Source organism: Rattus norvegicus, chromosome 3 (assembly GCF_036323735.1).
Source record: "Rattus norvegicus strain BN/NHsdMcwi chromosome 3, GRCr8, whole genome shotgun sequence".
Classification (NCBI taxonomy): domain Eukaryota; kingdom Metazoa; phylum Chordata; class Mammalia; order Rodentia; family Muridae; genus Rattus; species Rattus norvegicus.
Window position 1 is genome coordinate 161,445,755 of NC_086021.1, and position 10,691 is coordinate 161,456,445.

General features: G+C 46.2%; 1 protein-coding gene across 1 annotated transcript; it reads left to right on the forward strand.

Moving 5' to 3' along the window:
• Positions 1-2,561: 2,561 nt before the first annotated feature.
• On the forward strand, positions 2,562-8,297 carry Defb28 (defensin beta 28). Its single transcript, XM_063285210.1, has 3 exons — positions 2,562-2,655; positions 4,261-4,425; positions 8,236-8,297. Exons 1-3 carry the CDS (start codon positions 2,562-2,564, stop codon positions 8,295-8,297), a joined length of 321 nt encoding a protein of 106 aa, XP_063141280.1.
• The last annotated feature ends 2,394 nt before the right edge of the window (positions 8,298-10,691 follow it).

Sequence of the window (10,691 nt, forward strand, 5' to 3'; positions counted from 1 at the left end):
GCTGGGTGTGGGGTGCACATCCATAAACTCTGCATTTGGGAGCACAAGACACAGGATGGAGAGACTGAGGCGAAGAGCGGTTACACAGTGGATTGTGGGGCCCCCAAGCTACTACAGTGACATGCTGCCTCAAAAACCGAGAGGTGGGAGACAGTACTCCTGTCCTAGAAAATACTCCATAAGTGCTCATACTGTGAATGTCACTTGGCAACAAAAGGAAGGAACCAGGAATCGGAACAGCAACCGCAGGAGGCTGCCCGCTAGGATTCCGAGCACCCAGCATTCTCAAAACCACTAAAGTGGTGGAGGCGAGAACCCCATTGTTTTCTAGAGATGGCAGGTGGTGAGGTGAAGGCTGGATGGACTGGAAAGGATCATAGTGACCGTGTGTCCCCAGGAAAGCCTGTTGCCCTCTCTGAACTTCAGTTTCCAATTCCATAGAGTGGTCATTGTCACCCCCAGCCCCACGTTACGGTTGATTGTATTTCACCTTACAAACCCTCCTGCCACGTCATCGATGACCTGATGTTTCACTTCTTTTCACAGAGACATCACCCTCGTTTTACTGGCCTGAGCTGCGTTATCTAAAACAGCACCAGATCCAGCCTTGGGTTTGTTCTCGAAGGGATTAGATGTGCCCTACGGTATCTGCTATACGTCACACTGCAAGCGACACCAGAACATGCCAGGGGCATGTCATTCAGCCTAGATAAGCTTCAGGTGGAGAGAATGAAGTCAGATTGAAATATCACTTAAGAGTAACCCCAGGCCCAGAGCCCAGCCAGAACAAACCCCGCACAGCCGTGTGTGGTCTGATATAGGTGGCCCTGCAATTCCTGGAATTTCAGCCAGATTTATTTCTCCTCACCTACTCTAGGGCAGCACACTCTCCTCCTGCACTTGTTAGAATCTCCTGTCTTGGGGCTTGGCCCTCGGTGTTCTTTCTGCTCGGGAGACTCTGGATACTCAGAAGGATCAAGTTGAGTCCGCAGGACACTCAGGTCACAGTTAATGTCCTGTCACTTCCTCATAGATTCCTTCCTCAACTACTCTGCCTACGGTGTTCACACATAGCACACACATATGCACACGCACACAGACACACACAGAGACACACACACTAGGGCACACACACTACGACTACACACAAAAACACACCCCAAGGCACACACTCAAATACACATACACACAGACCATGATACACACACATAAACACACATACACACTATGACCACATATACACAACACCATGATGACACACATACCACACATCCACCACATATATACAACGTGTCTACACACACACACCAGACACACTAACACCATGATTACACAAAAACACTCCCTCACCTCCACCCCCCCCACATACCATGATCACACACCACACACATACCATGACCACACACACCACACATACAGCATATACACACATATATACATACATCACATATACACATATACACATACACCGCACACATATAACAACTATACATACATCAGAAACATATACACCATACATTCACACCAGGACTATACAAAAATACCCACCCCATAACCACACACACACACACACACACACACACACATACACACACACTATCACCTTGCTTGTTTCTTCCCTCCTCACCCTTTGACCCTGCAGAATTCTCTTCCACACTCTGGGCCCACATTTTTTTGGCTAAGGAATGTCAGCTCCTCTGTGGTCTGAGGGGTAGGCATGGAGTTCACACACTGTTTATTCCCCATCTTTCTCCTCCTGCACTTTATTCATTTGTGTGCAGGCTCTTACGTAGTAGCCCAAACCTTCCCTGAACTCACGTCACAATCGAGGATGACCTTGAACCTCTGATCCTCCTGCCTTCACCTACCTCCCCAGGGAATGGAGCTAAAGGTTTGGCTCCTGCCAGGCCAGCTCTGCCAGCTGAGTTCCATTGACGCCAATCTGCCTGCTCAGCCAATCTTCTCAAAGGAGTACTTTTATTTACTGTTTGACAATTTCACACATATAAACAGTGTATTTTGGTCCTACCCACCCCAACTCCCCTTCCCACCTACCCCCTGCACTCAACATGACTTTCCCCTCCTTCTGTGTTCTCTTCCTTATCATTGCTGACCCCGTGACTCCAGGCAGTGCTGTTAGAATGCTGCCCAAGCTTATCCAGTGTTTGCAGTGCTTGCTCTGCGTGCTCTGGGCACACAGGCACGCGGCAGCCTGTTTGTATCTGCAGGGCTCCCAGGCTCACGGTTGTCCTTGAGGCTATTGGTGTGGGCGGAAAATGGGCTAGAAAAACTGTGTTCCGACCATGGCAAACAGGGGGCAGAACCTGACCGGAAGGAGGGACAGGAAGACTTCTTGGGGGGCAGATGTGCAGTCTACAAAGCAGTAGACTTACTGTCCTCTTGCCAAAGGGTGTCCAGAGCTGACCCTAAACACTAGGTGAGCTTCTTTCAGTGCTGACCTGCAGAAGGCCCTTTGCCTTCCTCGGATTTATTGCCCGTGACTAGGCCCTACCTCGGTCATTAAAACCAAAATCGGTAGGAGTTTCCCCAGCACATTCAGTATGCTGCTGACTCGCTCCTCCACCCTCTCGGGACACATTAAGCTCTGGTTCCTGACCTTAGCTGTGCTTGTGGTCCTGGCTCAGACTTCCCCAGGTAACCAAAATGGTGGTGAGATGGGGAAAGGGAGAGCAGCATCCTATAACTGGATCTTTGGAAAGTGCCCCTTCTGTCTGGATGACAGACAGGGACCGCTGAGATTGGGAGGAGAGGGAGCCTTAGTATGCTTGTGTCTTTGAGACCTGGCCTATAGCTTGGTGGTAGAGTTGCTTGTGGAACACATGTGAGGCTCTGGGTAGGATCTCCAGTACTGGGATGGAAGGAAGAGGGAATGAATGGAGGGAGGGAAGGAAAAAGGGAGGGGAGAGAAGGAAGGAAGTGAGAAAGGAAGGGAGGAAGGCAAGAAGGAATAGAGGGGAAAGAAGGAATGTATGGAGGAAGGGGAGAGGAGGAGGGGAACAGAGGGGGGGACTGAGGGGAGGAGGTAGGAGGCAATAAGGAGGAGGGAAAAGAGAAGAGAGGGGGGCAGAAGACAGGGATGTGCTTTCCTGGGCTGCCTGTGGTCACACTGATGCTTCTCATTATGGGGACTAGAGGGTGCACGCAGAGAGCAGGCAAGTCCTTTCCCCCTGGCAACAACGGCTCTGCTCCCAGTATCTCCAGTCTGATCCCAGTCTCCCACTTCAGTCTCCACCACTGGTCCTATACCTTACAGTAACCATGTATTTACTTCACCTCTCCTGAAGCAAGCAGAGGAGGCATCTTGCTCTTAGAATGTGTCAGGAAATGTATGGGGAGATGTCGGGGATCTACGGGCTCATCCTGGGCTACAGACATGAGCTGTTTTTAGGGCAGAAGACTCTGAATTGTGTGTGGCAGCCTTAAATTAACATCGGATGCCTTCTATTCACTTTCCACATAATAAGACTTATTATTTTTATTGATAACTATTATAGGATACGTCTTACTATATGGCTGAGGTTGTCCTGGAATTCAGTATGTAGACCAGGCTGACTTTGAACTCAGAGATCCACCTTTCCAAGTTCTGGGATTAAAGATGTGTACTACCATGCCTGGTGCCACCTTATGTTTGAGATAGCACCGTTTCTATGCCTGGAACACACAGAATGGGAAACTTCAGGGACCTACCTGTTTGTATTCCCCCAGCGATGAGCCCAATTTTATGTGGGTGCTTGCTGCCCAAACCTCCATCCTTATGAAGTGAGGGTGTCCCCTGCTGAGCGATCCCCCAGCCCAAGTTCATGGCTTTCACTTGCACTGTTACTGGATCTCTGCCGATCTTCCTTCCACTGATTGTTCTAGAGAGAAGGGGGAGGGGAAGAAGAAAAGATCTATCGTTGGTTACCATGGATTGCAAAACGCCTTAAATTCTGGAGAGGACAGCTAGGGCAGAGGAGGCTGCTGCAGTTATGACATTTCAGAGAATGCCAGCACGCCATCCGCAGAATCCTAACTTGGAGAGGAAGTCAACCTGAGTTTGATTTTTTCCAGTTTGAGTGTGCTGGGGAGAGAGGACTCAGACTTACTTCCTAGGAGAGCACTTGACAAGGAGAGAGAATACGTAATTTACACTGGGGTCTCAATGTCTCTCTGAACCCACCGCTCTCACGGGTCTGCCAACATTCTCGGGATATACAAGTGTGTCTTCTTCACACAGTTCCTCTCTGTTCACTGTGATAGAAGGATGGTTCAGAACGTGCTTTTACGGCATGGGAAAATGCAGGCACGTATGCAGGGCCAATGAGAAGAAGAAAGAGAGGTGTGGAGAGAACTCTTTTTGCTGTCTCGGAGAAACAAAGTCAAAACTGTCCAACATCCCAACGAACAAAGGACGGAAAAAGGATGGTACGTATGTTTCAGACGTCTGGCTTCAGAGCTTCATGACAAGTCGGGGACACATACAGTACTGTGCTGGAGCTTCTGAGGGTTCATTAATCAGTGTTCATTGTAAAGGGGTCTTGACATGGGTCATCGAGTGTCTTACTTTTCGTAAGGATTATACACTTAGGTTCACATGTCTCCCAACTTTCATAGACATGAGGAGGGTGCAGGGGAAATCTGGATGTATCCATAGGCTGTGGCTAAGCTTCTTTACCAACCTTGGTCTCCACTCATCCTTGAAATGGAAATCTCAGGCTGGACTACTAATTTAAGATATCTTTTAAGCTCCATTCTTCAGATCACCATGAGCAGACACTGCTTTCTCAGGCAAAGGGGGAAGGTGGAAATCAGCCCACAGTCTACTTGTCAGTCATAATCCTACAGTGTATGGGAGACATTTCTTGGACCTCACTGCCCACCCCATACATGCATGACCTTCCAATGACCTTCAACCCAACGACCTTCCAAGTTGGCCTTCAGGGCACCTGCTCATCACCCCCGTGCTGTCTTAGCTACTTCCCGGTTCCGTGATGAAATGCCCCTAACAAAAGCTACATAAGAAGGGAAAAGTTTGATGTAACCTACGTCGGAGGGATTCCTTCTGCCATAGCAGGAAACTACAGCACCAGGAGCTTGAGGCAGCTGCGTCCACCGCCAGGAAGCAGAGAATGAGAACTGCCTGTTCAGCTCTCTCTTTAGAAATGTAGTATGGGTCCCACTTCTCAGGCCACAGTCAGGGTTGGTCTTGGCATTTCAGTTGACTTCCCCTCACTGGCATGCCTAGAGCCCTGTGTCTTTGGTGATTCTAGATCTTGTCAGGTTGACAATCAATTTTAACAGTTAGACCTCCCCCTACTATTCTAGTTGGGCAGACATCCTTCCATCCATGGCAGAAAAGCTTATAAACTTAAATTTCAAGCCTTAGTCCCCCAGAACGTGAGACTTGGAGAGAGGGTCTTTAAGAAGGTAATAGAAGTTAAGTGAGATTGTTAGGGTGGGGTCCTAATTGTAGGATTAGTTTTCTTGTGAGAGGAGACTTGGACCTAATTATTTGACATAATTATGACACACAGAATCATGTTAAGATCTGAGAAGATTCAAGGCATTGGCAAGCCAAAGAGAGAGGCCTGCAAGAGAACCAACTCTACTTTGGACCTCGTCCCCAAAATTCTGAGGAAATAAATTTCTGTTGTTCAATTCACACAGTTTGTGGTCCTCTCTAATGATAGCCCTGGAAACGAGTGCAAACATACTTGGACACCTGTATCTTAAATGTTGCCCTGAACTCCAAATCTGAGTTTTAGTTTCCATTTTAAAGCTTTCAACAGTGGGGTTGCAGAATGGCTCCCCTGGTAAAGTGCTTGCTGTGCAATCTTAAGGACCCAAGTTTGATTCTCAGGACTCACTTAAAAAGTTGGGTGATTTCAATCCCAATGTTGGGGAGCAGAGATGGGAGGCTCCCAGCCATCCAGCCAGCCTAGCCTACTTGTTGAGTTCCAGGTCACTGAGTGACTCTGACTCCAGAAAGAATTAGGATGTGGTTGCCACCGAATCAAAGGCAATTGTTCTTGTTTGCCTTCTGTTGCTACAGTGAACACCATGCCTGAAGGTGTGTAGTGGAAAAGCCTTTGATTTAAGGTTTACAGAACACCGTTAAGGAAAGCAGGAACTCAAGGAAGAAACCTGGAAGCAGGAACTGGGAAAGAAACCGTGAAGGAATGACACTAGCTTCCAGCTCACTTTCAGCCACTCAGGTCTGGAGTTTAACTGTGCCACTTCTCGCTCCTCTCTAAATCTGAATAATACATGTCACCAAACCACCCAAAGGTCCCATTCACAAATGGAAAAAAAGAAAGGAGAAATAATCAGGGCTGAGGAGTTGGCACAGTGGGTGAAATGTTTGCTGTTTAAGCATGAAGTCCTGAGTTCAGATCCCCAACATCATGTCAAATCTGAGTGTGGTGGTACATGTCTGTCACCCAACACCGGGAAGGTAGGGGTAGGTGGCTCTCCGGGGAATGGCTAGTCAGCTAGTCTAACTGAAACAGCTGAAGATTCAAGGAAAGACCCTGTCTCAAAAAATCAGGTGGGTGATAGTAGAAGGTAAGGGGTTGCTTGTAGGAACATGGGCCATGCATAGGCAGCTGCATCACCAACATGGGTAAAAATTGACAAAAGCTGCAATTCTGGAGCTCTCTCTGTTACCAGCGAGGGTTCTTGGATCAGGTTCATTTTCTCCACTGATTGAAGAATAAATAGGCAGAAAATAAATAATGGTCAGAGAAAGCTAACAAGTCTTATTAAAAGCAAAAGGATACACATACATGTAAGCACACGAGCACACACATGTATAGACACTTCACAAGTGAAGAGGGGATTTATCAGCTGAGCTCTGTGTCTTCCTGGAGGGCTGTGGGTCCTAAGTGTTTCTGGTGGCCTGAGAGAGGTCCTCTTCACCTCGTTTTGGATCAGTCAGCTTGGACAAAGGAGGGTAGGATAGTTAGTTGATTGACAGGCATTTCAAGGGCCTGCCTGAAATATGTCTGGGCAAGTCAGGTGGAAGAGGTCCCGTGTGTGGAGAGATGTCAAGAAATTTTGCCAAATATTTGTCCTGGTTGAAGAAGAAGCTGGAAGTGTGCCATATTGTTTATTTATGGCATATTTTCCTACTTGTCTGCCTATCAGAATACTATCTGCCTCCCATATTCCTCCATCTGTTTGACTCACAGGAAGATTGACAAGTCATAGTGTCTCTTCAGCATCCTTACTGTTTATATAACCAAGGCAGAGTGGGAGTAGAAGTATGTGTACATTTCAGGAACTTCCTGAGACTTGTGAGTTGTTAACTATTTGAATCTTAAGTCTTCCTTTGAAACTTCTCAAGGAAATTCTTCCAAGGATGTTTCAGTTTAGCAAAAATTACTAGGCAGTAAGACCACTGCCCTAGAAAGCAGGCATGAAACAAAGTATGTACCCTGACACTTCATTGGATAATTCCAGGGTGTAGACGGAGATGTTACCAGATGCACACAGTTTAGTGAAAAAAGACTTAGTTGCAGGATCAACAAGAATGCTGCAGAAATTAGAAGCTACCTGCTGACTCCCTCCTGCTTTACCTCTTTGTTGTTTGGCTTGCTTCATCAGCATCCACCCTTCTACCAGCACCCACTGAGTAGCTACTGCAGACAGCAAATCTGATTCCCCAAGCTGTAAGACTTTCCTAAAAATGGGGAAAAATGTCTAGAAGCTCTGCAGATCTGCTGCAGCTCCCATTCCAGTGAACAAGCATGGGACAAGTGTCTTTCCTGACCCCAGACTCCTAGAAAGAATGACAGAGCTGAAAGCTGAAGGAGTGGAGGTAATATCTGTAGTGATCAGGCATATCTGTGAGTGAATGACGAAAGCTTAGGAAGCAATAGTGCTGAGGAGTCTGGAGACACATAAAAACACAGGTAACTTGGTTCAATTAAGTTCAATTAATGCAAAGAAGTACAATATAGTGAGAGGTATAATTGACAGATGAGATCTTCCTCAGTGACACATAAGCTTTGTACAACAGGGCAGTTCTATCTTCTGAACATACCTAAAATATCTCTAAAAGCAACATACATTTTTATCATCTTAAAAATAGATGAGAAGCTGTGGTGGTTTGAATGAGTTCATAAGTTTTATAGTTGGTCACCAGTTGGCGGAACTGCTTGGGAAGGATTATAAGGTGTGGCCTTGTTAAAGGAGGTATGCCACTTGAGTTTCAAAAGCTCTTGCCATTCCCAGTGCGCTCTTTGCCTCCTAATGGTGGAGGTCTCAACTACTGTGCCAAGATCATACCTGCCTGAGCACATACTCTCCACCATGATAGTCATGGACTTTAACTGTCTGAAACTCTAAGTCCCCAGTAAAGTCTTTATCTTATACATTGCTTTGGGCATGGTGTCTTTAAAGCAAAAGTATTTGAGACGAATGTCATTAAATATTAAGACATATACTTCTGGTCTTGAAAACTATGCATGGAATCATATTTCCAAACTATCATTTAGATCCTCTATAGTATAATAGTTTGGTTTGGTTTGGTTTTGAGACAGGGTCTTCCCATGTAGCTCTGGCTGGTCTGGAGCTCACTGTGTAAACTGGTCCTTGAACTCATAGAGATCCATTTGCTTCAGCCTCCCAAGTGCTGGGATTAAACTCATTTGCCATCCACCCATCTCTAACAGTTTTAAGAGTGTGAGACCTGAAGTTTGGTGGGGTTGGGGGGCCACACCTGTGTCAAAGATCTACAAGGCTAACTGACTAACTAGAACAGCAATTGTGGAGAGTTGGAATGTTATAAGACCAGAGAAAAATTATCTTGAGCTACCTTTAGCCTCCTTGACAGCTGTTCGCCGCCCATCATCCTGTGGCTGGCAGACACAACTTTGGGATACACTAACAGACCAGTACCTCACAGCACCCAATGCTGAGGTAGCATCTGAGACCAACAGAAGGGTTTTCTCTTAGTTGTGTCTTCTCCACCCCCATGCTCTCAGCAACATATTTGAAAAGTTCTTTGATGAATTTCTTTTGTTCTGAGCCAAAAAGCTTCATGAGAAACAGAAGAGATGAGCTCCGTGAATAAGGGCACTCTACAAGTGAGAGGACTTTAGTTCAAATCTGCACGTCCATGTAAAAAGTGAGGTGTGGCCTCATATACATCTGTATACAGCTCAGTGGAGGACAGAGACAGGAAGGTGGCTGCCAGCCTAGCTCCACTGAGGAAACCTCTCTCAAGGGAATAAAGTGGAGGTTGAAAAGCTGGACACCTGACATCCTCCTCTGACCTCTGTGTGCATGAGAATGAGAATATAATACAACACACACACACACACACACACACACACACACACACACACACGGCTTCATGAAAGGGTTACCATTCTGGAACATGTTATCTTGAATCTGGGCCATAATCTCTCATAGTAGGTTCCTGAAGGATTAATGCCATAAACCAAGGAACACAAGATGAGCTGAGAAACTCCTGACTCGGCATAAGGATAAGAACCCATGACTGACAAGGAAGCAAATGTACGAATAAAAACACCCACTGCTGTCACTTGGTCTTGGAACCATAAAGAACCCCTCAATTGATAAAACTCATGCCCCATAAAGCCCCAAGCCTCCTGCACATGGGCACTCAGTCTCTAACTCCTCAGAGAGACTGGTGTGGTGTCCTTCCTTGTTCTGACTAAAGGACAGCACTGTTCCTGTAGAGTTGGTCTGCTCTTCCTTTATTTCTACGCTGCCTTGATTAACCCTGATCTAACACTGAATAAGCTCTCTCTCATCCCCTTCAAAGTAAGAAATGTTGTTCTGTTGACACCTGATGACAGTTTCCAGGCAAATTGCCATGCCATGGTGCTGGCTGTTATCTATCAACATGGTTAAACAAAAAATATCAAATACAGGGACTAACGAGGTTTTTGCAACACCGATGGTACAACATATTGAATATTCGGGAGTATGAAAATGTGCAAGGAAATTTGCCTGGCTGAAAATAGAAGGAAATGAAATTACACTAGTCAAGGGTCTCCTGAGGATCACAAGTGATAGAATGAGTTCATTCATATCAAAAGGAAGTTTATTGGTTAGCTTGCATGGTAGGGTCTGGGTAGTTTAACCATGGCTGTCTCAGGGGCCCCTAGAATCTGGCAGCTGCTTGGCCCACAAAGATGGATATCACAGAAGTCCCAACATGGACCCAAAGGCCTTCATGTTGGAAGCATGAAGAAGCTGATTTTAATATCAGCAAAGGAAAGCAGCAGTGACAGCCACAGGGCTGATGAACTTGCCAATGAGAGAAAAGGAAAGTAGGCAAAAACAACATTTCCCTCTCCCATCTCCCTTTTATCTGGGCTGTCAGAGAAAGATGCCATCCATATTTACGGTGGGTCATCCTACTTCAAACAGTCTGATCAAGAAAGCTCCTCACAGGAGTGTCCACAGCCTTACCTTTCACCTGATTTCAGATCCAACCAAGACGAGCCTTCATAGACACATATCAGAGCTGGTGTCACATGTTGGTCCATTTATAAATTCTTCCCATTCATATTATGATTTATTACTATGATTTATCTAACCAAAGGGTCTTTCCTTTTTCCAGAAGTGGGCATTGACAGATTGCTAGTAGAGATAGAGAAGCCTTAGAAGGCCCTGAAAACTTGGTGAAAAACACATGAAAAAAAGAAATTTCTAGC